Below are 19,409 nucleotides of genomic sequence, written 5' to 3'. Positions count from 1 at the left end.
GAAAACTTAATTCCCTATCCATAACTCCAGGACACCTGTGCTGAATTGGTTTGTAACACACCGTGTTCACTGAACTGGGGAGCAGAACTTCCCCATCAGGTCCAACACAAGAGCGGCTACGGCTACAAACTACCCAGAAGGCTGTAACAGTCAGTCATGTCCCTGTCCTACTTTCCCTCTTTTCATCCTCCTCCTCCTCCTCACCTCATATCTTCCCACCCTCAAACTCCATCCCTCCATTTCACCCCTCCATTGCAGAAAGGAAATAGCAGCGCTGGTCTGATTGCTTTAAAGTGCCATCGATAAAAATGAAAACACCACTTTCTGGATGTATCTGGGAAAATTCAGAGCAAGATTGAAAGCTGTTCAGACTGGCTTGGATCACTGGGCATCATAAATTACAGTCCACCCTTGATAGGGGAGATGTTTATTTAGCTATCCGTAACATTCCCGAGGTTCCGTTTCATATGTGCACTATTTGAATATGCAAAATGAAATATAAACATGTGCAAAGGATCACCAAACAGTATATGAAACAGCTCCCCTGAAAGTGACAGATCTCAGGTTAAACATGCGGTAAAACCAAGCGTTCACTTTTTCCATTTCCTCATCTCATTTGTCTATCACTGTCTACAAGCAGAAGCAAGAGGAAATGCAATAAAGGCAGTGGGTGCAAGCTGTAAAACTGGTCTGATCTTCTTCTGAACTTCATGCCCGCATTTCATTTCGATTGCTTCTAAAACAGGACTGTTTGTGTGTGCATACATTTAAATGAAACCATGATTTTTCACTAAGCCTGAGCAAAGTGCTTTTGTTGCCCAAATCTATCCACAGGACGCCCCTCTGCTTTGCACACCCATTCACCCTGACTATCTCCCATACGGTGCAAAAATGTCACTTCACTGAATAAACACTGGCAGTGAACATAATTCAGGCAGCAGTAACATTTTCCATCAAAACATAACTGGCAAAAACAAATTGTAGCACTTTTCCAATGCAATGAGGGGTTATTACAGTACCGACATTTTGGGTGCACTAACAGATGCTTTTATCTGTAAATGAAGTGAGAGCAATTCAGCCTTGTTTCCTGATCTCAACAGTTACTTTGGGTGTTATCATTACACGTAGAAATGGTGGCCAAAACCATGAATGTAAGATCTAGGTTGTAATAAACTGTTCTTCAAGTGCAGCGTCTGCAGGACTGGTGAGCATCCTCTGGACAGCAAACGCACATAGAGAGAGACATACAGAGACAGAGACGCAGTCAGACAGACAGAGACAGACTGCAAGGCAGACCAATAGAGACAGGGGCAGCAGGTGCAGAAGACGGAGAGAAATGCAGAGAGTGGCACACGCTGACAGAAAGAAAGAGAGACAGAGAGAGAGAGGGAGAGGGAGGTAGGAATGGAGGAGGGTGGCGAGCTCCCCGGGCTGTGAACCTGCCATGTGTAGAGGCATGCTGCACCATCTGTGTTGAGACTGTTTACGCAACACACCACTGCTGCAGACACCCTGCAGATACACACCCCATACCACCTTGCCTAGGACATCGCAGGGCAGGGCAGTGGCATGCTTCACTTCATGCAGCAGTGAAAACAGCAAAAATAGCCAGTGCAGCAAAACAAAGTCAGGAAGGGTGCCAGGCCACATGTTTGACACCAAGCACAAAATGAACAAACGCAACAATAAAACCATGCAACAGAAAAAGGGGATATAAAGTTTTATGGTAAACAATAATGTAGAAATGTGGTTTTAATTGCAAGGTAACCACAAAGCCAACAACAAATGGGGCAGAAAGGGGAATAAAAATGAAAAAACATGGCAGCGTGTCACTGCCAACATTTGTTACCCTGCAACCCAGCATGACCCTAAGTGGCAATGACAGCCATTGACTGTTACCTGTCATAAGGCCCAGAATCCCATGCAAGCACCAATCATAACAAATTTAAATTTATCAGAACCGCAAACAATGAACCGCCACACAGCCACCGCAGTATCTGCCAAAGCTAAACGCCGAGAACAATGAGAGGCGAGAGAGTGCGAGAGAAAGGACAAGACAGAGAGAACAAACAACAAAAGTGATGTCACACGTATTGACAGACAAGGCAAGACATGATGAGGTTTGAGAGGAGGGAGGATGACGAGAGCGAGATAAAGAGAGAGCAAGAGCGAGTGGGGGAAGACAAAGCTGTGAGAGAATGACCAGGGAGACAGAGAGAGTCTAGTGCAAGATGACAGTGCTGCCGTGTCTTGGCGGTGCCAGCTAGACTCTGGAGATGACACTGACCACTCAAAACGTGTCCTCTGTGTGGAACCAGAACAGACCGAATGTTCCAACAGAGCTGGTGGCGATGTTTGCAGTGAAAGATAAAAGCACGAGTTTTCCCAGAAGCGTGTTGGAAATACAGACGTCGTCCAGAACTGAACTTTCTCGAAACCCCGCCCCCAAATGGTGAGCACCAATCACAGCTTCCCAACCAGAACAGGCAGAGCAGGCCTGTCAAGATTTGGATTTCATGGGGTTAGACTCATGTGCATGAACTCTGCGTATAAGAGGTACAGACGAGTACACAGTGTGTTTGTTAGCTCTAACCCAATCTGCCAATGCTAGCATATGTGGCTAACTAGCTTGTTACCAACAGAAACATGGAGCATGTACCTACCCATGTCAAATTTAGAGTAATGTTAGCAGCTGTGTCCTGCTGTGTAGTGATTTTGAGGAAGTTATCTTGTCCTTATCCTAAAATCGTTTTCTTACATAAGTGTGAAAAGCACTGTTTGAAAATACGAGCAATGAATCACACATAAAACCTTCGTGCTGCTTGTCCAAGTAGCTCAGTATGTCATACTATAATAGACATCTGAACAGCGTGATGTTAGAAATAAATAACAACTTGATATTCATCTTTTTTTCTCATATCACCATCCTAGAATACGTGGACTAAAGCTGATTCTTTACTTTTATGTTCTCTACATGGACCATCAGTGGGTGAGGATTCTGACATGTTATGAGTGACATTAAGCTTTTTGCCGTCATTACATGAGTTTGTGCGATGTCACGTGTGCGGCCTTCAATATTTAAAACCCTTTTGTGGCTCTTTGTTCTCATATGAGATATTAAAAGGCAGCCAGACACAGGGTTTTTAACCAACTCAGACAGTTAATATTAATTGGCTAACTAACTACAAAGAATAAAACCTGCTAAAGAGAACCTGTCACTAACTAAAAATGACATGCTGCTTCTGTGTTCTTCATGTCTTTGAAGTCAAAGAACAAGTGTGTCAAAAATTACCACAAATTTTCCAGCGTTAAATCTGCCATCCCTTTCATTGTAAACTACATAAGTGCTGTGCTTGAAAACCTGACAGGTGTCGCAACAGTAACTAAGTGTGTGGGGGGTTTAACAAAGGGTCATTTGTCATTTAGCACAAGAGAAACGGGGAGAAAGCAGCACTGCGACAGCACAATTTCAGTGTATGCACAGAAGCTAAAGATAAATATTCACTAAAATCAAGTGGACTCGCAGTATAAAGGCTTCCATATCAGTGACTGATGCAGATCACAGTATGTCACACTAACCCGCTCCAACAGTGTGTATATATATATAATACATCAGAGACAAAACTGTACAAACAAACAAACAAACAAACAGAAACATTTCTCATGCCACAGTAGCAAACTTGGTCCATTTTGGCCAGATGCAGTTTCCCTGCGCCAAGGTCGACTCCATAATGTCGTAACGCAAGATCAAAACTGTGACTTGTTTACTGGAAAATCTGCCCATCTGGCTAAGCATCTCAGCTGGCAGCAAGATGAAAAGATGACTCAAAGAAATAATGTTGGGGAATGAGGGGAAAGCAAACGATGTGAATCATGAGTAAGGCCTGGCAGGTCCCGATTGGCTCTGCAGTGGAAACCAGACTAGACTGAGCCAGACTAGGCTGGGTGCCCAGCGCTGCCACCTAGGGCAGTGAACCAACAGAGAGGTGCTAGTTGAATGAGTATGCCTATTCATTTTGCCAACTGCGCAGCCGGCTAGGCAGAGCATGGAAGCAGAAACAGAGAGAGGGACAGAGGAAGATGAGAGTTTTAGGAAGACATCATGGTCACGGCTGGAAGGGTTTGGAAGAGCAAAGACTTTGAAAAGAGGGTAAAAAAAAAAAGGAGAGGAGAGGACAGGAAGTTGGTTTGGAAGAGATAATGATGTATCTGCTTCAAACATAGGAGACAGCAGGAGCGGTACGACCTCTGAATGACAAAGCCTGTGCGGTGGCGGTGCCTGTGTTATGCTTATGCTGTCAACCACTTTTCAAAACGCACAATACTTTCAAAACTAGCCACTGTTGCCAGGTCGTGTCAGTACAGTGTGAAAAGCATAGTCTGGTGTTCTGTCCTCTGTATGCATGCAGGTGCACAGCCATGCGGCTAGCTAAACACACCGCCAGTAAAGGTTATAGACAGGCGTTGGACGTTGAAGCTATTGTGAAAACAGATTCAGATTTCAAATTAGAAAAAAAAAAAAAACAGGGATAGGCCGACCATAAACAAGAGTTAGACCAACGCTCTTGTAAAGATGACTTAGCACAGGGTTCACAACACATCAGTAAAGCTGTAGACTGACATTAGGTCCCCATTGGAAGAACAACGCAGTAAATGATGAACTGAATGAACTGCTGGTGCTACAATAGTTATATTATTTGCCATCATTACATGGTAATGTATTTCAGAGCTGGTGCTGTTTGGTAAATTTACTCTAGCCGTGAATTTTGAGTGAAGAACCTGTCAGATCCACCTTATACTTTATTCATGATGTCCATGTCTGCTCATTTTTGTCTCCTGGGTTTGATGTCTTGAAACTATCCCTAATAAATACAGGACTTATTGGCTGCCGTCTCTAAAATGAAGACGAAGTCTACCACCCTTGGAGGCATCAGCACCATGAAGGAGTCTTCAGAGTGGTGACTCATTGCCAAGTGTGATGGATCTCGTGCTAGTTTCCAGCCTGGCGGAGTTCATTTTCATACTGTGTATTATCGTGAATAAAATCAATAGCTACATGCGAGGTAGAAAACAAATCAACAAAGCCATGTTTTGGAAAATGCTTGGCAGTGACATAAAGTATACATGATTTGCAGTTAATGGGCTAAAACAGTCCTTTCATGCATTCCACTGAAGAAAAACAACCCCCTCAGCAAACCAAACTCCTCCAACATGTTGCACAGACTGCTGAAGTAACATCAATTTATTAGCTTTATTTCAATTGACAATTCATTCATCACTCTTCTGCATATGCTGGGACTCAAAAACCATTACTGCAGCTGATTTGTAGATGGACAAGCAGCTCCTGGGGCAGAGAAAACAAAGACGCGGGCTAATTTTAGACATGCTGCAGCACAAAGCGAAAAGCCACAGAAAATTAGAAGGAGGCCTCTGCTTAAGGAGATGACGACTGACGCTGGTGACATGTTTTGTTATTTATTGAAATAGATTTGCAATACTGGCAGATGTCTCATGAAGTCACATCTCTGGATGATAAAGCAAACGAAAAAGACAAAACTAAACTTCATATGTCAGAGCGGTTTAGAGTCTCCAGTGATTTTTCAGGACAACAATGTAGAAAGTTAAGGGTAGGTATAAGGAGGGGACAGTGTGGCTGAAGAGGACAGAGGCGGAGAGAGTTATTATAACCCCTGTCCAGAGGAACACTTTGGACCAGAAGATACAGAGGAGAAAAGAAGCTTTAAGGAGCTGGGGGTAAAGTGTCTTAATCTGTACAGGAAGCGGAGGCTGCCGGGTCAAGTGGGTCTCGTGGCTGGGTGGAGTAGATAGTGAAGTTGGAGTTGGAAAGTTGTCTGAGAGTGTCGGTCGGCTCACGGGGCTGTGAGAAAAGGAGACAAGTTTCGGGGAGAAGCTAGGTGTCTCAGTTCATTTCAAGAAAACGAAATGAAATTCCATTCAAGTCGGCAACCTCCATATAAACATGCAGGGAAGACACTGGGGTTGCAAGTTTTTCTGTCTGTGCCCTGCAGCGAGACGCAACTCTACGAGGATAATAGCAGAGTGTAAAAAAAGGCAGGAATACATACTTGAAAAAAGAATACGGTTTTAGAACAGAAGGGAAAACTGATAATTTGCAAAACATTTGTTTGTGTGGGGACTGACCACAGGTAGATCACTGGGGCTGAAAGCAGAACGGCCATTTTGGCAAGAAAATAAACAGAGAGCAGAACTAAATAATTGATGCAGCTATTCGGCACTAGAAAAAAAAAAACTCATGTCACTAAAATCCATACATCGCACTATAAATGTGTAAACTTACTTTTCCATGCAGTGCCAACTGTACGGCTGACGCCCTACAGACAGCTGGTATGATAAGAGGTGCGTATGACAAGCAGTCATAAGGTAAGGGAGCGTCACAGAGAAGCCCGAGTTAACAACTGCAGAGTTGACGCAGCAACAACAGTGACTGAAGGGGGAAGTTCAAAGGAAATCGATTTCATGAAAAACTGTCAAACCGCACATTAAAAATAAAAGAGAGTGGGTGTGACTTTTAAGTCAAACCTTGAAAGAACAATGCAACGCTGCCTTAATGACAAGACTATTACCATATATACCAGGTACAAAGTCGAGTGCAAATTTGTAAGTTCATCACTTTAGCTGTTTTCCTTAATGATCCATCTTGAGATTTCATGTTTGTCTTATAGTCTTATGGTAATTTATTGACTTGAATTCCTGCTGTAGATTAAAAGCTGATCGATGCCAGTTGGGCTGGGATCACTTTCATGTTACTACATTTTTTCCTAATGGTTGGAAAAGCCATAAAAACCCTCAAATATGTCAAAAAAGGCGAGAGAGGCGTGACCCCAGGCTGTGGTTGAGGACCAAAAGAGGTGCCTTCATCTGCTTTAATAATAATGTATATCAAGTTTAGTGTCCCCATTTCTAATGCCAGTGATTGCAACCCGTTTCCAAACCTCCTTGGACAGAGCTGGTTGGGTGCCAAAGAACTTGGAGAGGGAATCCAAAGCAACTCAATGTTTGAATAATTCAGTCATCCAATTTAAAAAGCATGGCACACACATTCTGTAAAACAGGATAGCAGTCTTCACCCCTGTGCTCATGTCCTTCTCTTAAAGATGAATAAGATGAGGTCAGAATAAATGTGACCGAACACTGATGTTGGTTAATTATTGTGCTGATGTGAGAGGCTGCTCTTTTTCAGTGCGATCATCACCTGAGAGGATTTAAAAAAAGGTAAAATCTGCTCCTCAGTAGCTTCTTGTTCCCTGTTTGGCGCCGCTCTTGCAAATAGTTAGTAGAAGCTGCATGCTGCTAAAGGTATTTATCACACAATAGAGACAAACTGATCGAAAATTTGGACGAGGAGTGTCTCATAGTTTCATGTCCGTTGCAGCTGAATTTGCTTATCTACTGTAAAATACTGTACAGTGCCTGAAAATGCTTCCAATGCATTATTGCATCGTAGGAAACATTACAGTTGTCAGCTTTTGAACGTGTTTCACAATTTTGCAACATCATGTCTTAACACACCTCGAGAAACAGCTCGGATCAGCAAGCCATCAGAAGCCTACCTCGACTTTTATGCACCTCGCTTATTACTCCACTGTTGTAAGCTGCACACAAACACTCCACTGTTATTAAGATCACATCAGTTTTCCTCTTATGAACGAGAGAAAGAGTCTAAGTTTAGACAAGAATTGGATGTATTTTCTAAATCAAATTGTCTTGCTTAACCGATCCGAACCAGTGCTGAGAGGCTCAACATGATTGGATTTGGGTCACATGAATGGGACTCGAATCCAATCTCAAATTTGCTGACTTTAGACTTGATTTGACTAAATCAAGAGACCTGCACTTTGACTTCAGCCTTTTGACTTGGAATGACCTCCTCTGGTCGAAAAAGGTGCGCAGTGATCAAATGGATTGAATCAATCTGACAGCAGCCAATCACATCGCAGACAACAGACAGATGAGACAGTGAATAGTTTAGGACCTAAAAGTGTAGGACTTAGACCTGACTTAAGACTTGTTGGTCTTGACTCAGAACTACCTTTCTGGACTTGGGACCTAAATTGAGACCTCTGCTAACAATGTAGCTATGACTGAAAGAAAACTTATTATTGCAAATGTCACATAACCAGGTTATTTTAGTCAAACATAAGTTTGAATCAAAGTGAGTATACGCTGTATAACAAGCTTGGCTGACATGTCAGTCTTTTGAATTGCAGTGGCATGCATGCAGCACAGCTTATTTGATTTCTTTTTAGTGGCTACACATGCCAAAATATGCAAAGCAATATTTCTATACGCAGTTTCCTTGAGGCTGCCATATATCCCTTTGGACACTAAACTGTCAAACAATCATATTAACTGGGAACAGTGGGGAAATTGGGTTCCTGGAAACTTGTGAACTATGACAATTCTTCAAATGAACTATTACTTTAATCTGGTTATTCACAGCACTGTATAATATGCTTCAAAACAGAATGAATTGTGCAGTTTTAGAAATGTGGGAAATAGGTTTAGCAGAAATTTTATTCAGGAGGTGTTCTAATATAGCACCTCTTTCTGCACGAGAGCACAGTAATAAATATTTTAATAACCAAGCACACATAAGAGACAATGGCAGGCAAAAAAAGATTCTTGTTCTTGGCACGACGCAGATTGTGACTACCCCTCTGCTATTGTTCGCTTTTTATTAGCTGCACATAGCTCGCTTGTCCATTGTGAAGGGTTGTTCCTCATAAAAGTGGACTGGTGCTATCTGTGCAGCTTAATACTATAATTGTGACTCTTACTGTTGTTCATTTTTTACAAAAGACACTCATGATCGTGTCTCCTTTGTCTTTCGAAAGCAGTGGTTGTCAAACAGGCACGAGACGAGCATAGCTGCAGAGATGGAGAATAGGCACATGAACATACTGTAAGCATAGACACATACACACAAACAGTGCTTTGTCTGTAGTCTACACACACGGATCCACACACGCAAGTCCTTACAAGCACTCATGACTGCGCTCACAAATGCATACTACAATGTTTTGTGAATGGCAGAAGGCCATGTCCACACTAATGTGGCTAGATTTAAAAAGGCTGTTCGTAAAATGAGTCCAGAGGTCACACTGAAACACCAAAACTGTCTCAGCTGGAGGTGTTCAGTCCATATGCAAACAAGTCTGACCATGAATCTTCAAACTCAGCTGACTAAACTGCATCACTATTGCCACTGAGCAAGTCAGTAGCTTTTAGCAGCTCCCCTCAATTGTTCTCATACAATACAGTTAAAAGCCTCTCAAAAGACCTTGAATGCTGCAGAAACAATCGTAATATGATAACTCTGTTTCACATAATAGGCTGCTGCGCTAATAAACCTATGTACGGTGCTTGTAGAGGTTAGGTCTGTAGTGAACTGAAGTTTGGACCAGAAACAAACTGAATGTACTTCAAAGTGCCTTTGAAGGGTGATGCATTCACTTACTGACATATGTACTGAAGTGCAGTGATGCTACCGCTTATCATGAAGGAAAAAAAGAATGTACTTCACAGTCAATGACACCGAATCTTTGAACTAAACCGAATCAGCAAAGCTTTTGGTTTGCAAACAACAAACCATTTCAACAAGCATGCACGGTTGCAGTGCATGAGCTTTGGTTTTGGTCACACCAACGTGTATAGCAGCAAACAACAAACTGTAATCTGTTCACTTCAATGGAATAACCTCAATTAGTGTGTTTGTGTTGTTCAAATCATGTGTGGAGTTCAAACTTTGACATGCAAATTTGCAACGGTGACCACTTGCAAACAGTCATGATGGGGCTTTCCTGCTAAGCAGACCAGAGAGTCTAAAACTGGAAAGGCATCCATGTTCTGCTGAGGAGGAGACACCGTCAATAGAGCGTTCTTGTGGCCACTGCACCACCTGCAAGTCACTATGTCCCTCAGCTTTGCATGAATTTTGCTGTCATTTCTGGCGTGACTAAGCACTTCATAGGTAAAGTTATGTAGTGTTGCTTCTGATTTTCTCGATGTTTGCTTAATTTGGGATTCTGTTCATCTTAAAAACAAGGGTTACCGTGGAAACATCTTACTTTTCAACAACTTCCCCATCCACAAAACATCATGACACCCTGGAGGGGGTTTTCAAAAAAATCAGTTTCCAGTAGTGAAACATCCACATGGCATGGAAGACCAGAGTGAGTAAAAACAAAGACATTTTCAAATATATATCCACATTATTGTGAATAGTGAACACTTGGTTCAGTTGTTTGCTTGTGTGCATCCCAGAAGCCAACTATCCGTGTCAGTTGTCTGTGGCCAAGCTCTGTCAGCCCTGCAGGACCGCAGCCACATAGTGAGGTGAGTCCATTAGACCCTTATTAAACCCAGAAAAGAACAGCACCCCCCATATAGCCGCTCTGCAAAAACCAGCCCGTGTTTGTGTGGTGTGCAGCCGAACTTAGTTTGCCTCATCACACACACCAGAGCGTGCAAACAGCTTTGACAAGTACACGCAGAGACACAACCCACCAGACATACAGTAAATATACACACTCAGACACACACTCCCCCTATCGCTCTCATCGGGACTCTGTGTGCTGTGTTCTGCCGGATCTCAGTGTGAGTCTCAGTGTGTGAGTCTCTTTTTTTCTCTTCTCTTTTTCCAGGCGGCCATCTCTGCTCGGCCTCGCCATCTGTTCTCCATGCTGTGGAACACGGCGCTCCCTCTGGCTGCAGGCGTTTTCACATGGTGGCAAAAATTGTCAATTGGAGTAAAAAAAAAAAATAAAGAAATGAAAAGCACTCAGGACAGAAGTGATTCAGGACGTGGCTTAGACTGTCATTTGGGACCAGGTTAAGTCACCCAGTGAGTCAATTTCCAGTTTAGTTTTTTTCAAATCTAGTGTGTGAGTGTGTCTGCCAGACAGTATTTTTAGAAAGATTTTATCTAAATTTGCGTTTTTTACGTGCCTATACATGTGTGCTCGTATCTCCATTCAAAACATTTTCCAGGTTTAGTGAGTGTACAACAACGTGGGAGGAAAAGAAACAGCACTGATGATCTCCTTGGTGTATTACACTACCTTTGGATATTTTTAGTATCTGTGAGGGGGTTCCCATTGTACAGGGGTGAATTCAGCCATTTCACAAGGTGGAAGTGGGTCTGATTTTGCTGTATGGTTGTGTGTTTGTGTTTATGTGCTTTCTACAAGCCAGTTATCCCTTGAACACAGCTTGCCACCTGCTTAGACATAAAAAGCAACACAATCACATGACTCTGCAGAGTGACGGACAACTTCTTGAAATGAAAATTTAGTTTGTGAAAAATGTTCAAGGCTCATAAAGAGATTGAAATACTCCAATTATACAGGAGACTAAATCTGTATAACAGAAGTCCTCAACACTTGCCCAAGGACCAGGATTTTTCTAAGCAGACACTGTGATGGCTGGATGGCTTTATTTAGACCTTATTATCCTATTATTGTTTCATATTTTCACTTTCAATTTCAATTAATGAATGAATCATTGTTTCAACAAGGAAAAACTCCTCTTTAGGATCCCAGGAAGCAAACAAAAACACTCTGTTCAACACTCAATACAACAGTTGGCCAACGAAAATAAACCCAAGTGAAGGCTCTTGGGTCTAATAGGCGAGCTCAGTGATTATTAAGCATCTCTGGAGTTACCTTCTGTAGTCCGGCCAATGCGCTGCTGTCGACTCCAGGGAATGGGCGGCCTGAGAGCCGAGCGGTTTGATGGTGGCTCCACCATCTTCATTCATTCTTCATTTTGATACAGATCTAACCAGTATACTAAGAGAGGAGAGTAGACCTATTGGGTAGATCTGACAGGGCTGGGATTACTAAAGCAGCATGGGAGAATAACACTTGGGAATGTTTATCTTATTTAAGAAGGAACAATGTACATTAATTAACATGAGCACTTGGGTCCATCAAGTCAAACATACCTGATTAAGGGGCTGTCTCCACCCAAGGTGCTTTTTCCCAGATGAAAACCCCCAGCCGTGAGCCTTGAGAGCACTTTGGAGGCTTGCTATGACGCAGAATATCTGCAGAAGTAAAGGTTGATGTATGTGTTGCAAGGACCTAATTTCGTAGAGGTTGTGTTACTGAATGTAAGAGAAGGGACCAAACAGTCTACGTGGATTCACGAGACGTTGTATTCATACAGCACAGTCTGAAGTGTTGCTCTGTTTCTTCTCCACTATGACTGGACAGCTGGGTAAATGGTGACAGTGGTGAGTGCAGCGTTTTACCCAAAGTTCAACTCTCTACGACCAACAGGAGTTTGTAGAGTACTGTAAATACACAGCACGCCCACTGCAAACAATTCAAACAATATGCACCGGTGGACACAAAAACCCAAAAAACATACAAAAGCACGTAAGATCAGAAAAATAGACAATGACATTACCATATTGCACGTAAAAAACATACAACACATAAGCACAGAAAATTAAAATCTGTAAATGACTGACCAAAATGTTACTAAGCTAGTCTTGTATTCTTCACCAAAGAAATATTACAGATCTCAAACTATTAATTTAGTTCAGAATTAAACTACATGATCCTATTGATTACCTGTAAGGCTCGCCATGACCTTGTCCTCGGTTACATTTCTGATCTCTTCATTCCTTAATTCACTACTCGGCCACTCCGATCCTCTAATCGCACTCTTTTATTCATCCCGCACTCCAACTCGAAAACAAAAGGTGATGGTGCCTTTGCTGTTTTAGCCTGAACCCTCTGGAATCATCTTCCCCAATCTATCAGATTTGCTGAATCTTTGGACTGTTTCAAGCAGCTTCTCAAAACTCATCTCCACAGGCAAGCCTTCCAATAGTTCTCCACTCCTGTCTTTGTTTAGATTCTTTCTTTTTGTCTACCCTGTCTCTCATTGTGCTGTCTTTTATAATGTATTGTATTTTTACCTTATTTATTTATTTTTATTGTTTTGTGTGTTTGTAACGTAAACATACTGTTACTAAAACAGCGAGATAACCACTGCTCCAGATTAAGACAGATTGTCCAGTAAGCATTGTTTTATAGATTTTGAAAAAGAGCTGAGAGATATGATGTTTCTTCGTTCTGTGGGTATTGTGTTCCAGGTTTGTGCTGCTCGATAGGAGAAGGTTGATTGCCCAAAGGTATATTTTCTGTATGGTACTATAAATCCCCTCTGGTCATAGCTCTGGTGGATGAGTATTGACTTTGTTAATGAATTCAGTGAGCGGAGGGAGGGCCAGACCATGAACAACTTTACACACATACAATATCTGCAAATGTGATCATGTTTTCCCAGTTTAAGAAATCATATTTAGTTTAAATTTTACAATGATGATGTGAATCTTCCTACTGATTATAATGTGGTCTTACCTGTCTGTGCACAACTGGTAAGACAGTCGTTTACTTTACACCGCACAACTTTAAAGTCTCTGTAGTTTAATTGTTCCTAATAAGTCTAAAATTTGCCATATTCAATTTCATCCATTTGCAAACTTTTGAAATGGTGTTCTGAATGTGACTTGTGAATGCCTAAAACTTCAAACTCTTTTTGGATCTTCCGAGTCTGAGAAGTTCTCCAGTTTAGATCCAAAGAGTGAAAGAGAGGAATTACAACACACACAAACACTCACACAAGTAAGGACAGATGCACGAACAAGGACATATTCATGCGCCCATTTACACAAAAACACATGCATGAGTGTGTGCACACACACACACACACACACACACACACACATCCACACCCGCATTCACGCACGCACACACACACACACGCACACAGGAGGTCCGCTGTGCCTCCCAGAACTCCCATCTGTTGAACCAGCAGTCCAGGTTGGTCTTAATGAGAAATAATGAGCCTTCACTAAATAACAACAGCTTGGATGGATTTCACCTCCACTTCAGATTTTATTAGAATGGGACGGACACTAGTTCATTCTCCAAGTTACAAAATCCATTTGTTTCAACTCAAACCGACATTCAATTTCCTTTTACTTCCTTTGAATCCTTCAAATGAATTTTGAAGACTATTGGCACATTTTTAACATCTTATTAGAAGTCATTTACAGGGCAATTAAACATCATGTTACTCACTGCAGAGCACAGAACATTTTTACTAAGAAACTTGTCTCAGTACAATTTATATTGACAGGGTAAAGTTTCCCACCATCCCCCTGATGGAAACATAAAAGTCCAAGGTAAAATCCGATTTGCCACACCAACCTCTCAAAATCATGAGCACAACCCTGGATTAAATGGAGCTCAAAGGGGTAAGAAACTAGTTCCATCAAATTTGGACATTTTTCTCTTATAAAGCAGAGCAAGAATGGACTTGCTAGGCCTCTAACACCTGGTATAGCTATCAGCAAAACTATAACAATGTGTGTGTGTGTGCATGTGTGTGTGTGTGTGTGTGTGTGTGTGTGTGTGTGTGTGTGTGTGTGTGGTCGTACAAAGAGCACCATGCATCAAGTCAGGGAGTCCAACTGGCCTTGCACGATTTCAAGCTGGAAGAAAGAGGAGAAAAGGTTGAGTGTTTGGAAAAAAGGAAGTACACAAGAGAAACACACACATGAAAGGCAGGAAAAGTCAGACAGAGAACGAAAAGAGAGAAAGAGGAAACAAAATGTATCAAAGTCTGCGGGAGACAGGCAGGCAGATGGATTTTGTCAGGCAATGTCTGCCAATCAGGATGAAATGTAACATGGAAGAAGACACTGGGACACAAAGACATGTTCTCATACTGTACACACAAACACACTCACACACACCCTCAAATAACAGACCTTGTTGTAGAACTCAAGCAGATTCTGGTGGTTAAAATCAACGAAGACATTTTCCTGAACCTGTAGAGAGAGAGAGAGAGAGAGAGAGAGAGAGAGAGAGAGAGAGGTAGGGTTAGAGAAGGTCAGGGAGGCATAACAGTGAAGGGAACAAACAATCTAAAGGAGTTCAGAGATGTACGAGATCAACGGAGCAGAGGATAAAAAAGCAGCAATAAGAGCATAGGCATAAGTGTCATGACTTCTTCAGTCTTGTGCTTTCTATAAAAACCTCCATAAATTATTACTGCTCTCCGGCCAGCACGTACAATCCTCTAAGTCTTATCCATCAGAGTGTTTAAAAATACACTGAAGGCAAAGTCACTGTCCGCAAGCGCGTGGTGGGAAACCCATCACTCTTTCTCCATTGTGTTTGGCTTGCTTTTAAAAAGAGACTGGCTGCATCATATGTATCCCTTGCTAAGTATACAGCAGGAATGACACCACAAGGAACAGAATAAAACATGCAGTAACCTTGCAAAGGTGTGCAATGTGATGGAGAAAATGAAACCATACCATGGGGCACGACGGAAACTTTTTGACTTGTTCACATTTTCATGAAGAATTCTAAACGCACACTGTGTTGTCCGTCTGATAAAACAACTGATTCATTCAGCATGAGGGGGAAAAGGGGGACATGGGGGAAATCAACCATTAAACGTAAGGTTACAAACTGATCATTATTTGTATTTCGCTGTATAAAAAGACGATGCAGAGAAAAACATGGGCTTTTACGTAACAAGATGTATTTCAACAGAGTGAAAAGAGACAAGCGCAAATAGTGCCTGTCAGGAATTAGTTCAATATAATACAATGATTTTTTTAGCAATACTGTATATTGGATAAGGAAGCATTTGTCTTATGAAGCTTGATCTTTATGAAGAATTTTGAACACTATTCCAGTTTTAAGTGAGTTACAACTGTTTTCTGTTCCACTATAAATACTGTGTTAATTCTTGACTTTATTGTAAGATGATACATATATATATCATTATGAGCTATTCACCTGGGAGCCTTTTGCTAGATTGCAGGCTTGAGAAAAAGTCGAGGGAAACAAGGTTTTGCAGACAAACACAAGAAACCAAGGGCAACCATCACTGGACAGCTATCATCATCATCACCCCATCAGAGACGAAGGCCGGACAATAATCCACCCCATGAGTGGATGTAATGGCGAGACACTTTATCAACACCCATCATTGAGAAAATGGCAGAAATGTGTGAAATGCTTTCTAGGTGGCACAGAATAATAAGGGCCGTCTTGTAGCCAACCAAAGTGCACTCAGTACTGTTGCAATGAATGTTGATAATAGCGCCAAACGCCTGGCACCAACTAGGAGGCAGGAGGAAAGAAAGAAAGAAGGAACGAAAAACACAAACAAATAATAAAAAAGACACTAAAACCACATGGGGGTTGTGAGATAGCACGCTCCTGCCTGCAGCTCTCCTCCCTGCAGTTTGGTGCTTGGAGACTAAATGGAGCTTTGGGGCTTGGATCTAACTGGCTGGCTGGTTGGTTGGCTGGGTGGAGGGAGGCCATGTGTCACAGCAAATTAATGACAGAGATATTAATTAGAAGCAACGTTAAAAGTCCATAAAGGAGAGCACAGAGGGAAAATGTTGTCTCTTGTCAAAGCCTCCACTCCACAGCAGCTCCAAAGCACAAGGAAAATGTAGGACAGCCTTGAATTTAGCTACAGCAGAGGGAGAGCTGCAAGGACAGCCTCTGAATGACAGGTAATAAAACAACTTATTAAAGTGCTGTTACAGGAGGAGGATACAGTGAAAAGAAGAAACACATCCAAGTCGTTCTATAAGGTGATAAATAATTTCTCAGAGTAAACAAGGTTGTTGTTAGGACATTGCTTGAATTGAACAAAAAATTGGGCGCGCAACTAAATTACCTGTATGGTGAATATAACACACCCAGTGCTTCCAACAGAACTGATCTGAGTCTCAGTTCACACTATTCTTTTTCTATTGATCTCCACATTGGCAAATGCTATTATAATGAGGAGAAACCAGCACTGCATAATCAGTTATTTGGGTTGATGGTCTTTTGTATGCTTGGGTCAGAAGAACAGCACCAGCAGAGGTGGAGAAAGAAATAAACACTTGTCAGCTGTCTCTATTATTGTTTGACAGAGGTGAGACAGAGGGCAACCGGAAATGCCAGTTTGAGTGTGTGATGTCGATCAAAACTAAGCTACAATAAAGTGAAGACAGCAAATCAGACTGTAACACTTCCTGTCTGGTAGACAGGGGTTGAGGACAGAGTGTGTTTGTTTGTGTGTCTGTGCTTAAGTGAATGTGAGATTGACAGTGGGTTTTGCAGAGAATTTCCAGGTACTGCTGGGTGTGTGTGAAACAGAGAAACAGTGTTTTGTCTTGGGAACATAGGCGCAAGTGTGTGTGTGTGTGTGTGTGTGTGTTTAGCCCATCCCATTGTTCCTCAGGGTTGTGATTTTGCCAGGCAGTAACCCAACAAGGCTCTGACAGATCTAGGCTAAGACTAATGGGGATAGGATGCATCGTCCTCATCATCACAGCCCTATACTACCACACACACACACGCGCACACACACACACACACACACACACACACACACACACACACACACACACACACACACACACACACACACACACACACACACACACACACACACACACACTTCTTATCTGTCTCAGTGCCAAAATCCTGTGTGTCAGGATACAGAAAACAGGATTAACTCATGAAGATAATCATAAATTCACTTGCATCTGGTGTTCCATATGCACTACATGTTAGAGTATATTAGAGTATATTACCACAATATAGGCTGCACACTTAGGGAGGTCTGACACATGAGGGAGAATAAGCTAACAAAGTAAGAATGAACTCAAGAGAAATCAAGTAAATTTCTTGAAACTTATCCTTCAATATCTGCTGAAGTGGGACTAAATATTCTGTTGCAGCTCTCGGAGCAAGTCTAATATAGCTTTCGACAAGGTTACTTGTACAATTCCCTAGATGAACCAACAAAGTCAGGGAGGGATAATTGTGAAAGCTCTATACGGATTACAGAGTAAGTAGTCAAACTAAAAGCAAGGATACCACAATGTGAAGAACATTCTGGTTTATTTCAACCTGGGTACTGTTTTCATAGCTTCGACGTTCATTGTTATCGGTAAAAATAATTTTGCACTTATCAAGTTTCTGAAATCTTGGAGTGTGACAGCGTAGCTAAAAAGAAGTCAGCATGGAGCAAAACACGGGCAGTAAGGTTTTAAACAATCCCCAAGGTTAGCCAAATGTATTTGAAAAAGAAAACAAAGATCATTACCAACATCAAGTGGCAGATAATCTGTCCAAACTGTGGCTTTTTCATCTGTGGCTGTCGCTTTGTCGGCCGGTCACTCAGTCCACCGCTTTGTTCCAAACTAAAATGTTGAAACAACTGCTGACTACCGTCTGACTTTTCCTCTAACGCCACCATTTTTTGTTGTTTTGTTTTTCAGAGAAATGTTTCAACAACTATTTGATGGATCACCATGAAATTTGGCACAGATGTCTGTTGTGCCCAGAGGACGAATCCGAATATCTGGTGGTCCACTGACTTTTTCTTACTCGGAGCACCAGGAACATCAAAGTTTTCACTTATACAGTGAAATGGTCTTGGTGAACTTTGGTCTGATTTTTCATCTCACATCACCATCTAGTCAATATTTCAATTACCCCGGTGCTTTGGTTTATGTGTCCTCTCATTCATTTTAATGAAGCCAGTCCATCCATGTCCCGTCCAGCAAAAAACGCAGGGGTCGCCCTGAACAAAGAGTTGAACCAGGCTCTGTTGGCCAGTCAAATACATGCAACGCACATTCCTGGCAGATAACATTGTAACTCCTTATTTCTGCTGTTTACCTCACAATTGTCATGGCAACAGATAAAATAATTTCTGCGGGTGCATTCATCTGTTACTCCAACTGGACTGGACCTGCCTGATTGGCTTTGTGCTTTGAGTTCTGCCCCACTGCACTTCATGTTAGTAACAGCATCATGTTTCCAGATACTAGAAATAGAAATGATGGCCAAGACTACAGAAGCAAAATCCATGTAAGCGTGATCAACCAGAATTCCCCTTGAAATAAGTAAGCGCCAAACTGAAAAAGTCGGCTAAACCCTAAAGCTCAGAGAGCAACTCATCAGCTCTCATCTAGTTGGGTGTAACTGTGCGTCCATGTCAAGAGGAGACCAATTTAAGATTTAAGAGGTTTTTCTGTTCTTGAGTGAACCAATCAATGTATTCCAGTTGGTAAAAGAATGACATCAACTAGCGGCCCTTTTATCCCATCAAGTGGTTACTGGTGTCAGTAAAGTCAGTTTATATAAGACTGTGGTGTACTCCATCAAGCAGTGGTATTTTCATACCACAAGGAGTCTGTGTGAATGGGGCTGGGAGGACGCAAAAAGGTACTCTTCATCAATTATTTGCCTCAGCGCAATAAAGAATAGCGGGGATTTGAAACACTTGTCAAAGCAATGATTTTTTTTTTTTTTTTT

General features: G+C 41.9%; 1 protein-coding gene across 1 annotated transcript in view; it reads right to left on the bottom strand.

The window, feature by feature from the left end:
• Positions 1-13,923: 13,923 nt before the first annotated feature.
• Positions 13,924-19,409, bottom strand: part of commd10 (COMM domain containing 10) — a 54,472-nt gene continuing 48,986 nt past the window's right edge. Inside the window, exons 6-7 of the mRNA XM_041937655.1 lie at positions 14,831-14,890; positions 13,924-14,551 (exon numbers count right to left, since the gene is read on the bottom strand). Coding sequence (XP_041793589.1) covers positions 14,513-14,551; positions 14,831-14,890 — 99 coding nt within the window. The 3' untranslated portion in view covers positions 13,924-14,512. The remainder of the gene's footprint in view (positions 14,552-14,830; positions 14,891-19,409) is intronic.

Source organism: Chelmon rostratus, chromosome 5, assembly GCF_017976325.1.
Source record: "Chelmon rostratus isolate fCheRos1 chromosome 5, fCheRos1.pri, whole genome shotgun sequence".
NCBI lineage: Eukaryota > Metazoa > Chordata > Actinopteri > Chaetodontiformes > Chaetodontidae > Chelmon > Chelmon rostratus.
Note: the sequence above shows the minus strand (reverse complement) of the source record. Positions and strands in the feature narration are given on the sequence as shown.